Below are 14,393 nucleotides of genomic sequence, written 5' to 3'. Positions count from 1 at the left end.
AAACAAACAAACAAATAAATAAATAAAATTCTTCTGAAATAGGATTATTATATGCCAATTTAATTGAAAAAGACAAACCTATGTTGTATATATGGAAAAAAGACTAGAAATACGCATGCCACACTCCGTGTGTATCACGGTGATCTGTAGGTGAGATTGAGTTTTTTTGTCTTCTGTGCTTATCTTTGTTTCCCTTGTTTTCTACATCAAGCTTCTGTTCAATTGTGTAGTTAGAAAAGAGGATAAAAAATGTTTAAAACCGTGCTGATTCTACCTTCATAATATCTTTTCTACCCTCTCCATCCCCTTCAGCATGGCCCTAGCTCTGCTCTGCATCTCTCACTGAGACCATTGCTTCAGCTTTCTAATGGGTGTCCCTGCCCTACCAAAGGACCTAACCCGGCCATCCCCAATCCCTGGGCCGCCGACTGGTACTAGTCTGTGGCCTGTTAGGAACCAGGCCACACAGGAGGAAGTGAGCGGTGGGCGAGTGAGTGAAGCTTCATCTGTATTTACAGCCGCTCCCCATCGTTCTCATTACCCCATAAGCTCTGTGTCCTAACAGATCAGTGGTGGCTTTAGATTCTCATAGAAGCACGAATCCTACTGTAAACTGTGCATGCGAGGGACCTAGGTTACACACTCCTAGAATCAATGCCTGATGATCTGAGGTGGAGCTGAGGTGGTGATGCTAGCGCTGGGGAGCAGCTGCAAATGCAGATTATCATTAGCAGAGAGGTCTGACTGCACAACAAATGTAATGCACTTGAATCATCCTGAAACAATCCCCCGCTTGGTCCGTGAAAAACTTGTCTTCTGTGAAACCGGTCCCTGGTGCCAAAAAGGTTGGGGACTGCTGATCTAACCTATCGCTCTGCTCAGAGTCTCTGAAACTCCCTGTGTTGAGTAGCATCGCTGCTCTTCCTCCTCACCTTGTTGCTCCAGACCCCTCCACCACCACTCTGGTCTTCTCCTCCCTCCCCAACTTCACCCTCCCGCACTACCTGCACACCACAGTGCCCCTGCAACACCAGCGCTGTCAGCCTCGTTGTCTGTCCCTGGTTGTGGTGTATACTGTTGCACCTCAGTCCTATCTTACCTGTTTAAAGTCCGCCCATCTCTCAAGGCCTGCCTTCTCCAAGAAGCCTTCTTCTATCATTACCTCTCCCATACTCTGGTTCACTTGGTTGAACTTACTCTGTGGCCACAGTCACCAGCTGCCTTCTAATACAGTGATTTCTGGAGGATTCTGCCACCTCCTTTGGTCACCTCCCTATCAAGAAGGTCTGGACTCGCAGTGCCTAGAGCCTGCACACAGTAGGGCTTCATGGAACTCTGTTGACTTGAACTGTTGGCTCAGAGTAGCCTCTGTACACTGTGATGGAGATCCAGAGTCATCTCTGCTGGGTGCCATAAATATGTGTAGTTTTTTGGCACGCAGGAATCTATCAAATTATACATGTAAACTATCACAGTTGAGGTTGTGTGGCATAAAACTGTGCATATATTAAAATACAGGGTTTATGGGCATGCCATTTGGTATTCAGAAAAAAATTTCTTCCACAACTGGCTAGTAAACATTTGAGTGTGGACATAATTTCAAGCAATTCCTTGGAAAAAATGATTCTATGGAAACCCAGGAGTGTCCTGGAGGCAACCACAGATAATTACATTGAGAAAACATTTCTATAACACTCCTGCTTAATGTAAAAAGCAAATTGTTGATTCTTGGTTTCTCTTCCCTTGTTTTCTCTTTGAAAAGTGAAATATGTTCTCAGTAACGAGAATATATTTTATTATAGCACTAAGCTTTCTTTTCAGCTCTGGAATATCCTTAACTATTCTTTCCTCATAAAATATAGGGGTTTTAGATGCCTTGCCCTTCTTTTAATTCTACATGTGGCCTGTGCTTTGCCCGTCTCTCCACCTTTCTTTGCAGTGCTATCGTACCCTTCGGCATCCATGTTTCACATAGAACTGTTGTTGCGGCAGTGAAACAAACAGGAAAGGCTAGTCACTTCCCAGTGTTTCTTGGCCTGAAGCCCTTCTGTGTTTCATTGAGGTACCATGTGAGTCAACTCAGCACTGGTACATGACTAATCCTTGTTGCACCATCAGGCTCAGGGGTTCAGGGCTGTTAATGTATGTGAGAGGTCAAGCACGAATGAGGTTCTGAACCAAAGCTTGCAGCATACCCTTTTGGCACACGCTATCTTAACCTGAAAACATGCGCCTTAACCTGCATTACTTTATGGAACTTTGAGACACTTTTGTAACAGTTAAATTATTGAATGAACCTCTCCTAGAAAATTAAATTTGTTATAATTGTGCAAATATTGGTGGATCCTCCTTATCTTGGGCTGGCTGAGGATACAGACCTCATGGGTGGTACTGCCAATACATACATATATATGTGTGTGTATATGTATATATATATCCCTTTGTCTGGCCATTTGTCCATCTCTCCGTCATCCACCCACACATCATCCATGGTCTCCCACAACTGGGGTCCTTCTGAGCAGGAATCCCATCCGACGCATTTTGGAATTCCCCACCGCGCCCGTAGAGACCCCCGTGCATCTCGGAGGCCCGATGCTCCTGGGCGATGATGAAAGTGCTGATTCTCTCAGCACCTCCGTGTGTGTTAAAGAGGGGTGCTGAGAACACAGGACCCATGTGCGGGGTTGGGCACCGTAAAGGAACTCTTGACCTTGTGACCCAAGATTTTGTTCTCCCCATTTCCTGACCTCTTGGAAATCCCATAAGAGTGGTGGGCAAGGGTGACATGAGTGGTCCTGCATTTAACAACTTTTCTGGTGTGTGTGTGTATGTGTGTGTATTTGACTCTACAGGTCAGTTTTTGGGTTGTACGAGAAATTCTAACAGCACAGACTTTAAAAATAAGGGCAGAAATCCTGAGCCATTTTGTGAAAATAGCCAAGGTAAGCTGTTTTATTATTTTTTTCCTCCTTTCCCTCTTTTTTACTTTTTTTTGGTCTCAAAAATATGTTTCCTCAGTACTTTGGGAGCTGCTTTGCTTTGGACCTGCCGGGCAGGGTACAAACAGGGTGCTGTGGCTTGACCTCCCCAGCTGTCAGATCTGCCTGGCTCCCCACCCACCCCCAGCACCCTGTGCGTGAGTTGGCAGCATGCCCCTCCACCCCATAGCTTTGGCAACCAACCATTCTCCTCACCCGGGCTGAGATCTCCATGAGACAGACATCAGCAGCTACCCTTGGAATCCATTGATTCTCCTGCTTTAGATTTAGCCTGTGCTAAGGGTTGGTGGGTTTTAGTTAGCATCAATGCTTGTGGTACCATCACATCCTGCACAATTTTGTCACCAGTCAACAGAGCCCACCCTACCCCATCCTGAGCTTAGGCCCTGGACCAGATGACCCTGCAGCCCCCCACTTCCACCTCCTATGCCCTGGCCTGATGGGTTCTGTCCTTGCCACTTTTTGGGCACCACCTTTTCCCTCTTCTTCCCTCATCTCTGCCAGCCCAGGCTGTGTCATCCCATGGGCCTTCCTGGACCACTTTCGTGCACAGGCAACACCTCCCCATACACTGCTCTCAACCCCTCTAGCTTGCCTGGCTCTCAGCAGCGTTGTTCTGTGCAGTTCACTGCTTGCTTCATGTGTGTGTATGTTGTCTTCCCCCTAGATCCTAGGAAAGCTGCCCTTTACTGAGGCCCCTATGAGCTGGGCACTGTAGCAGCTGCTTTACTGACACGATCATATCCACTGCTCACCTCATTATTACTCCATTTGCAGAGGAGGAAGGGGAGGCTTAGAGAGGTGAAGCATCCATGCTCAGGGCCCCACAGCTGGCAGAGGCAGAGCAGGATCAGAGCCGTGCCTCTCTGCCTGCAGGGAGCTGCTCTGCTGCCCTCACAGGAGTCTGAGTGCACCCATCTGTAAATGTCAACGGCATCGCCCACGTTTGCCTCCCATGATTCTCCTGAAATACTTGGACCTGGTGCTGGGATTAGTGATACTTATCACTGTTGATCAGTTCTGTGCTGGGCCACAAGAGAAAGTGGGATGTGGTTCCAGCCCTCCTGGGGCTTTCAGTTTGAAAACGAGTTTATGGTCCCCATCCACCCACCCACGGAATCCAAAATGATCCCTCCTTAATCTCTCCCCTTTTCCTTGCGGTGCACCATCATGCTGGCGCTGTGCCCTGGGTCTTTCCTCGTGCAAGCCCCTCCCTTTCTCTAGGCCTTGGCTTTCCCACCTATAAAATGAAAGGGGTGGGTTAGATAATCTCCCAGAGGCCTTTCATCTCTAAAAAGAAATTTTCTGACAGGCATAGCAATTCAGATACGTAGAATGAAATTCAGTTCACTCAGAGAATCTCTTCCTACACACAAGAGACACCTAGAGAATGTTACAAGATGTATGAAATGAAGTATTAACTTGGGTGGTGAGGGAGAAATTTCCCCGTAGGAACAGAGCAGTGAGGACTAGCAAGGGCTTTTCATTTACTTATTCATTTCACTAGGCCCTACTGTGTGCTGCGCACAGTACTAGGTGCCGGGGACACAATGGTAGGTAAAGCCTTGTCCCTGCTCTCAGGAAACACGTGGAGCAGGGTGAGGGAGAGGCAGGTAAGAAGCAAGTCCAGTCCCATGTGCTGGGGACATGCATACATGGCTGTGGGAACGCAGAGGCAGAGGCCCCCACCTTCTTGGATCTGGGAATGTGGTTGGGAATGGCGTGTTAGAGGAAGTGGCATCAGAGCTTGGAAGCACCGAAGACAAGTGGTGGGGGAGGGAAAAGACGAGTCTCCCAGACAGAGAAGACTGATACGCACACGGTTCTGGAGCACTGGCCTCAGGCCAGCCACTGGTCTAGGCAGTTGACACGCACTGTCCCATCGAGCCGAGGTGCCGTGAATTGCCGTCCTCGTTTTAAGTATGAGGACACCGAGGCTCAGAAGGAGGAGGTAACTTGCTGAAGGGTACGCAAGTAGTGGGAGCTGGTCTTTTGGTTCCCCAGAGCCTGCTCGATAACCCAAACTTCACTGACTGCCAAGAATGAGAAATGGGACCCCAGTCCTGTTAGCAAGTTTCCCTCAGCATAAAACCAAGAACAGAACGATTACATATTTCTGCTGCCCACTCAACTGTGTCCCATTCTGTTGTGCTTCATGGTAGGGAACTTGTTGGAGACTGAATTGAATCCAAATGTTCTCACTAAGTTGGGGTCTGGTTCAAAGGAGCATGGTCAAGTGATTGGGAATCCAGAGCACTGGCTTCCGCTGAGAGGGATTATGCGGATTGACAGCATGTTTCCTCAGCCTCTTTCTCTTTTGGGCGTTAAGGTGATCGCAGAAGCCCCGCATTGATACTATTGGCACAGCCAGGGTTTTAGCTTATAAAAGCCTGCTGGGACAGTGTTCAGATTCATCTAAAAGAAGAACATAAAGCACATTATCAAACCTTATTCTGAGCCACATTTCTGTCCAGCAGCCAGACTGGTCAGCTTATGAAATTTTGCAAATGTTTAAGTGCAGACTCACCTTTTGACAATTTAAGAGGGAAAAAAAGCATATGGTTTCTATGAACTTCCTAGAACTATATTTTCTACATGAGATATTTTTAAGTGTAATTGAATTTCATAAATATGACAGCATTTGGTATCACTCGAGCATGTTTTTGTTCTGTTGTTTATAGCAGCAAAATAATCTATTCCATATCTTTTTCAGAAACTTCTAGAACTCAACAACCTTCATTCTCTCATGTCTGTGGTGTCAGCATTACAAAGTGCTCCCATCTTCAGGCTGACAAAAACCTGGGCTGTAAGTTAATCTTCCTACGTCCGTCCCTTTGATTTTGGCTGTCATTTTATTGGCGAAGTTCTTCATTCCTTAAGCCCCGCCTTTCTCCGACTGTCTCCACTTTGCTCACCTCAGAGTTCCTGTGAGTTGATGATGTGTTCTCTGGGCGTCCTCACTCTTTCGGCCCGTTCTGGGATTAGGGGGTGGGGAGGGTGCTCCCTGGCTGGGGTCAGAAGCCCCCTGGAGTGGACCTTCCTGGATCCCACCTCGTGATGGGCGACGGCCGGGTCAGCAGCGTGACTTCTGCCCTCCACTTGGCCAGAATTCTTCTCTGGCCGACTTCAAACTGCCCTCGGGGATGTCTCTGGACCGATGGCTCACAGCTGCCCTGGGTCACTGGCCATACAGCTAAGAGTTTCTCTGGAGAAACCTGTGACCCTCATATAGGAAAAAATGAATTTTTTTTCCTGAGGCCATGGATAATTTCAGCTCAGAGGTGGAGTCTGATAGTTATATAATTGAGTCTGTAGGAAAGTTTTTCTGCTGTAAAAATACTTTAAAAATATCTCAGACCTCTTTATCCTCCTTAGCTTGGCATGGTGCCTGACATGGGGGAAGTAATTGCTACTTCCATAGCTCATTAGCATTCACCTCCTGGCCCGCCTGGTCCGGGGTCTCTCTCAGCCACACAGCCCAAGCCTTTCAAGACCTGTTTATGTCCCATGGAACCGACGGAAACTGTATGGGATTGTCAGATGTGCTTCTGCAACTCATTTCCGAACTCTTTCTGCCAGCCTGTGGCGCTGGGCTCTGTTTCCTACTTGGCTGGTTCAGAGGCCTTTAAAACACTCAGGGATTATGTTTTAGGTGATCAGAAATGAACCTTGTTTCTTTAAATTGCAATTTTCCATAGATCTAGCCCTAGCAAAGTGGAGTGAGAAGTGCTAGCCCAGTGTCAGAAAACTAGGTTTGTGTTTAGGCGCCACTCAGAGCATGACTTCTGTGGGACTTATTTTCCCGTATCTGCTCGGGATGTTGGCCTAGTTTAGTGGTTTTCCATCAGTGCTTCATGGAGTCTTAGGGGTTCCTTAGAGTCGCCTTCGGGGCCTCCAGGGACTTAGGGAATGGAGAGGGGGTGCCAAGCAGGCAGGTCGGGCACTATTTCCACCAGAGCAGCCCTGTTTGTATCAGTTTTATGTACTGGACTTCTGGGTGAATTTTAACTGAGCCATGGCTTTGGAGGTCGAAAGCAAGTTTGGAAGCCACTGATCTCTGCAGTTACTGCCAGCCCTGTGATTCCAAGTTTATCTGAGCAGTGAGGCTTTTTTCAAAAGTTGCTTGGAGATTCTTTTTCTAATGAATTTTCCATCATTTAGATGCTGTTACTGTTTCTTGGACTGCTGGGAGCTATGTGAGGACCAGAGGGATGAGTTTTGAGTCTTCTCATGATGCATAGACCTTATCGTCAGTAATATTGTAACTCTCAGTGACCCCTCTAAGCTGCATGCTCGGTGAAGACAGAGGTAGCACAGAGGGCTGGGGGTGTGTAAGGGTCCTGCTTGGTGCCAGGGCAGGGCCATCAATGAAGCATTGGGCAGTGTTCTCCAAGGGTTGCTGTATACTGCCAGAACAGAGGGACCGCATCAGCCAGAGCAATGCCTAGGACCACTGTGTTTGGCTTGACAAGCACTGCTCAGGGTGGCCAAGTCTTCACTGCTGTTGGTGGGTCTTTGCTACAATGAAGATAAACCTCCCATAGCTCCGTGGGGAGCCTGGGCTGGAATACCCACCCAGGACCCATTCAAGGGCATGAGCGTATTCACCTCGCTCCCTTCCAGGCTGTCTGGGTCAACTGTTCTGCCTCACGGATTTGCCAAGATAAAAACATATGGCAGACACTAGTCTAAATACCATACATATATATGTTAACCCTTTTTGTCCTGACAACTACCTATTGAGACAGGTACTGTTATTTATAGATGAGGACAGAGAGGCACAGAGAGGTAGAATGGTTTATGCAGGGTCTTACAGGTAAGTGGCAGGGCTGGGATCAAATTGAAGCAGTCTGGCACTAGAGTCCATGCTCTTAACCACCACACCCCACTGACCTAAACAAGAAAATTTCAACCTACCACCTGTCACTCAAAACAAGAGAGGCATTTTTTTTTCTTTCTTTTTTCTCCTCTGCCAGAAGTGTTGCATTAGGAACTTGGAAGTGCCCCTCAGGGAGGGGACATGCAGCAGACCTTAAAGGCTGCCCTGCAGAATGCCTTCTGGCCACTTACCCTTTGGTTAATCCAAGCCATGCCTTCTGTTGCTCCTCCAGTCACTCAGGATTAGGTGCTGTCTTTGCAACCTCAGTGGGCATTTAGCTGATGGGAACCAAGCGAATGCCAGGGAGCTAAGATTATGTGCCACCAAGGAATAGGGGACTCAGGGCAACAACACATCCCTCTTCTTTTTCTGAGAAGCCCCTCCATTGTTTCCTAAGGCTCAGAGCCAGGGTTGTTTCCCTAAGCCACCCCTCAGGGCAAAAGGCAGGTAGATGCAGCATCTTAGGAAATAAGAATGGCAGCTGCCATGCTGTTGTGTTAGGGAGAGAGGGGGTGATATACCTGGCATGAATTACAGTAGGAGGTATCCGAGGTCATTTGTTGGGGGAACTACTTGTTCAGCCTTTGTTTTAGATCAGACTCTCCCCTCTCACTCACCTGTCCTGTTAATTGAAGGACCACAGTTGGCACAGAGCATTTGGGAAATGGAGGGGGCCAAACTCATCATCTTTTCCCTTCATCCAGATCACCCCCAGCCCCAGTGAAATGGCCAGCTCCATTGTCTGTCTTCCTGGTGCACCTGTTTGTGATGGCATGCAGGGTGGAGCATGCGTCTGCTCTGCAGTTTTGTTTACAGGTCTGCCTCCTCCTTTTGCCTGCATTCCTCCATGATGACGTCTGATTTTTCTCTATATCCCTGGTGCCCAGCCCAGTTACACATTTGCTGTTTGAATTGTGTGTGTTTATTGTCCTGAATTGCACTGCATCTTTCTTTTGCTAGTAATTTCTGGTAATGAGATTAGCCATGGAAATGTCCAAAGAGAGCTGTTTCCTCCTCACTTGTCCCTTGAGCTGGGACTGGTGAGACCTTATGGGCCCACAGCAGGGAGGTGCAGGGGACAATGGAGGGACCAACCGTAACAACCCCAGAGGTCAGTGCTGTTATAATCCTCATTTTGCAGAGGAGGAAACTGAAGTTGGAAGAGATAGAGTGACCTGTCCAGGATCTCAGAGCTGGCGAATGCCAGAGCTGGTGTGATACAGCCTCGTCCTGCTGGAGCCAACAGTCCCTCTTCCTGGCTAGTTTGCTGAATGGCTTGCTGATGGTGGGGACCTGTGATGGAATCAGTCTGGGCGCAGGGCAGGGACAAATAGGTAGACACAATGCTTGAGAAGTGGGGCCAGGGAAATGAGGCTGGCACACAGGCCCCAGCAGGCAGGGCATGGCTGGCTCTCTGAGTGCTGACTCTGGGGGTTACACCAAAACCCTGGATATCTAGGAAACCTGGACAGAAGGGGGTTACAGGTGTTTAGAGGAGGACCTGCCACTTGAGTGCCAGCAGCTAGGTGAGGTGGACAGGACAGAAACTGACTCTGAGTGTAGGCCTGCACACAGTGGGCCCTTAATAAATACTGGCTCAATACACAGACAGGGAGGGAGTCGTGACCGGCCTGGAAAAACACAGACAGGGAATGATTTATCCCAGCACCGGGGCCACTTTGGAATATTGGCTGCCTCAAAGCCATGAAACCCAAGCAAGAAGTTGTATCAGCCAGTTCTGATTTCCTGAGTACACATCACCATGCAGCTCTAATTCATACTGCAAATCAAATATTTATCAAATGCCTTCTCCATGCCAGGCCCTGAGGCTATAGTCAAGGCCCCTGTCTTCATGGGCTTTCATGTTATTCAGGGGAGATAGACACATTATTCAGGGAGAATAAACACATGCCTAGTCTGGCTGGTCTTAGAAGCGATCAGTGAATGTTTATTGAATGCATGAAGTAATGAACAAGGAGCTATCAGACTGGAATAAAAGCGATGTAGAAGACTAACACAGGAAATTATGATAGGGAATGACTGGTGTCTGCTTCAGCACGGGCATTCAGTGCACTGAGATGGTACGCTTTCAGTCAAGGCCTGAATGACAGAAAGGAGCCAGCCGTGACAAGATGAGGGGACGAGCGTTCCAGGCAGAGAGGACAGCCTGTGCAAAGGCTGCAGTGGGAATAAGCTTGGTGCGATCAAGGAACTCAGAGGTCAGTGTGGCCGGAGCCCAGTGGGCCAGGAGGAGATGGGTGTGAGAAGCGGTGGCTGGGCAGTGGGGCCGATCATGTAGGGCTCAGAGCCCTGGAGAGGAGTTAGGTTCTATTCCAAGTGCACTGAATAGTTTTAAATAGGAGGCGGACATGATCTGGTTTACAGTTGCTCTTTGGTTTTTGTGCTTTAATTACTGTTGCTACTGTCTGAAAAACAAATTGGGTGAGGGGTGGGGACCACGAGTGGAAACCGGGGACCTAGTTGGGAGGTTAGGGCAGAATCCAGGATGTTGGCAGGATCAGGGCGTGGCAGTGGATGTGGGGAGCAGCAGACCGATACAGGATGCGTTCTGGGGAGAGCCGGCAGGATGTGCGCTGGGTGGGATGCTGATACGAGGAGAAAGGAATGAAGGGTGAGGCCTAGGTTTGGGGCCTGAGCAAATGGGAAGCTGGTGAAACTTTCTCTGATCAGAGTGATCCCAGGAGGAGATCAGCTGTTTTGTGAGTGACCTGGGGCTACGGAATTCCTGGAGTATGGGTGTGTCACTCGTTTCGGCAATTAGAGTCAAGTGCTACACACTCCACGCACACACACCCCCACACTGAACACACACACACATGGGTGCACACACTCTGCCTGCTCCGTGCGCGTTCCTGAAACGATTCGCTCTTTCCTACTGAACCGATGCAGAGAGTTTGACTCATTTGCAGCAGCAAAGTGAAAATTGAAGTTCTTGGCAGGCAGGAAATCACAGCTGATGGGTTGGGGGGCCTGGTCTGCAGGGTGGTGACCTGAAATGGGAACTGTCCTGGGAGCAGGGTTCTCACTCCCAGCCATCTGAGGACACAGGGTCGTTGAACTCTGCAGTTCAGAGAATGACTCCTTCTGTGGAGAGAACTAAGGCCGCTTTGCACATACCCCAGGATATGTGGCTGATGTGTGGCATTCACATATTTTGAATTTCACAGTCTTTCATCCAGGAAGTGCTTCTGCTCCCCTGTGTCTGACACAGTGCCTCAGAGACTCCTGGGCATCAGTCTGCTGACATTTACACCCTCATCTTCCTTGACATTGCCACATCGGACACTGTTCATCACCCCCTTCTTGAAAAATCTCTCTTCTCCTGGCTTAATTCTCTTCTTGCCATTCTGATGTCTGGCTCCTCCTGACTCCTTCTGTTCCTCTGGATATGGATGTTCTGTAAGGCTCTGGCCTCAGGCCCTGCCGTTCCTGATCTGTTCCCATCCCTTGGGGAGCTTCAGCTGTCACCTCTGTAGCCCAGTGATGGCTGGCTCTTCAGTCCTGGCCCTGACCTCTCTCCTGAGCCCTAGACCCCTGTTCCAGCTGCCTGCTCTGACGTAGAACCCTCTGCTTGCATGTTCCTTTGGCAGCTCACACTTGGCATGTCTGAAATCAAACTTTGGTTTCCAGGAAGGTAATGGTGAGTGCCAGAAGACTCTCCTAACAGATGGTGTTTTAGGCTTTTAGGCAATATGGTAGACCCGAGCTGATGAGGAACAAGCCCCTCCCTCCCAATCTCCTGCTCCAAACACACAAACACAAATAAATACTGGATAAAATACAGCCAAATTAAAAAACCAACATGCAAAACTAAACTAGAAGCCAAGAAAGGGAAATCACCGTGTGCTAAAAATAAAGGATGCTCTCAGCGTCAGAACAGTGAGCAGAAGTCGAGAGGAACCAGTGCGTCTAGGCCTTTGCAGCTGGGGCTGGGGTCATAATTCCTGCAGAGAGAGGAGACTTGGGCCCCACACACATGGGGGCTGGAATATAGCTACCCGCATCAGAAAATCTCCCCCAGCCTGGGGGAGCCCCAAAGGAGCACGAGTGGAAAAAATCACCTGTGATAAATCGTCACCACAGCCTGTACCTCCTGCAGCTAAGGGATCTGAATACACGTGACCTGCATGGGTGTGGAGACCGTAGGCCAAGAAATGAGGGACGTGGAGGTGGGGAGTGTGGGCTCTTAAATCAGACACTCAGGCTCAGCCCTGGGCCTGCCTCTTACAGTGAGGATTAAATGAGTAAATGTACTTTAAAAATGTTTAGAACTATGCCCAGCAAATAATAAGGGCTTAGTAAGTGTTAGCTGCTATTTTTATTATTTTCAACTCTTCTTGACTATTCCTGAATGGGCTGGCAGAGGCCACCATGCCTGTATGACAGGCCCTTTTATTAATGGCCTGAACTCTCTATCGTCCTCTTCAGCTGGTCTCTGCTTCTGGTCTTACTCTCTCTAGGCCATCCTCACACACTGCCTGAGTGACCTCCCCAAACCAAAGCTGCAGGGTTTTCACATCCCTGGTTAAAGACAGTTTTTAGTGCCCACTCCGCCTTGCTAGGGCGGGGGCTCCGTGCCACGTCCCTCCAAAGTGTCATGCTCCCACAGAACCGTTTCCATGCCACTTTCTTTTTAATCTGTCATTTGAGCACCACCTTCAGTTTTACGATAATGAACATTTTGCCAGCCAATTTTTAGCAATCATTTGTATTTCTAACCCTGTATTTCAGTGATACCTTTGAGTAAAGGAAAGATACTGAGCTTGAATGAGAGACAGGGTTGGTCTGTCCTTGTGGGTGCGGGAAACTTGCATCTAGGGACGTGGCACGTGATGAAAACGCGTGGGTTCCAAGTGTATCACAGAGTGCTGAGGACACAATAGAGGCGTTTTGGCAGTGGCAGCAAACATCAAAAGGTTTCATACCTACTCCACACCTACTTCCTGACCTAAAAAACAAACCATCAGCCTTTCAGCCGTGGCCAGCAGAGCATCTGCTACCACCAACAATACAGAAATGCAGAGCCCCAAGTCATGTACGCAAGGGATGCGACAGTTGTCCAGAGGAATTTCCTGTTAAAATACGGCCACAATCAACTCATTCTTACCTTTTTGATTAGTATTCACTGTTCACACTTACTGGCTTGGGATTGGTACCCTGCTGGCAAGTTGAGCTGAAGTATCTGGAAAGGTAGAATAAGCAGTCAAAAATGGTGGTCACAGGTCCCTGGCATCTAAATGGCCAAGTCAAAACCAAACTTTGCCAAAAGGTGAATTTCCATTTCTCCCCTGCCTTTCTAGCTTTATCCAAAGCAACACTTGCCCAACTCTGCTGTTCCCTTGGACGTCCCTGAGTGTGCCTACCTCCTGCCACTGCTCATGCCTTCTGGGGCCTCTCCAGCCCCATCTGTTCTTGTTGAGATCCCTCCAGACTTGTTTTAGGACTCCCTCTTCCTACAGTTCCTCCTTCCCATATTAAGTTCATTCTTTCCCTTGAGAGCCGTCTTCTAGGTGATGCTTCTGACCGTTCTTGCCTTAGCAAGCCATTTTCATTGCTCAGCCAGGTTGAACAAATGGGATGTGTGTTTTGTGCTTGACTCTCCACCTACCCCCAGACCAGCTCTGGACCCTGAATGGCCCCTTGGCAAATTTCCATTATGTTAGGGGATTAATCTCAACCTCTGGTTCCGCTCTTGGGACTTTGTGGGAATGTCTCCTGGGGTTGCCATGGTGAAATAAAAAAAAAATTTAACAAAACTGTTAGAAATACAGGATGAAAATTGTCCTACAAGATTATACATTGTGTATGTATGTATATATGCATGTGATTGGATACATGTGTATATTATGTGTGTGCATGAAACTATTAATGGATGATTTTTTTAAAAGATCAAATCATGACTCATACAAATATAAAATGAATACTTGTCATAGATTTTAGTTAACTCATTAATTAATGAGAGACTAGTAAGATATTACAATTGTAACAAAAAAGAACCCAGAGTACCACACTTTTATAGTCAGTTATGAAATGCCAAAGCAACTTTCAAAATGGATGCAAAATTGGTCATTATTCCCAAAGTGATCATCGGTGGTGTTCTGTGGACACATTTGCCTTTCTGCACACAGGAATTATTTGCATTACTACATTTCCTACAAGTTAATTTCTACCTGTGCAGAGTTTAAAATAGCCTTAGTCAAAGACCAACATGGACAGCTGACCAGGATATCACTAAATTTCAAAGTTATAATTTTTCCTTATGTTACATTTAGTGTTCTCCATTGCAGCTAATATTTTACATTAGATATGTAACTTTGTAGTCTTTTTATTTTTCAGAAACTGATATTTTATATTCAAAGAGGTAAAAAATTACTTTCAAAAAATGTTCCAGTTCCATTCCTTACTGATTCCATACTTTGTCTGCTGAATCCATTGGTCCATAGATTATCCACAGCACTAAAAATTCTTTCCATACCAGCAGTAGACACTGGACT

At 47.7% G+C, this 14,393-nt stretch overlaps 1 protein-coding gene across 3 annotated transcripts in view; it reads left to right on the top strand.

Moving 5' to 3' along the window:
- Positions 1-14,393, top strand: part of RALGPS1 (Ral GEF with PH domain and SH3 binding motif 1) — a 305,604-nt gene that overhangs the window by 147,237 nt on the left and 143,974 nt on the right. For all 3 annotated transcript variants that reach the window (XM_012639803.1, XM_012639805.1, XM_012639802.1), the window contains exons 6-7: positions 2,853-2,942; positions 5,713-5,805. In XM_012639803.1, coding sequence (XP_012495257.1) covers positions 2,853-2,942; positions 5,713-5,805 — 183 coding nt within the window. The remainder of the gene's footprint in view (positions 1-2,852; positions 2,943-5,712; positions 5,806-14,393) is intronic.

This window comes from Propithecus coquereli, unplaced genomic scaffold (assembly GCF_000956105.1).
Source record: "Propithecus coquereli isolate 6110/MARCELLA unplaced genomic scaffold, Pcoq_1.0 Scaffold142, whole genome shotgun sequence".
Lineage (NCBI taxonomy): Eukaryota > Metazoa > Chordata > Mammalia > Primates > Indriidae > Propithecus > Propithecus coquereli.
This window is presented reverse-complemented; position numbering and strand designations above follow the sequence as displayed.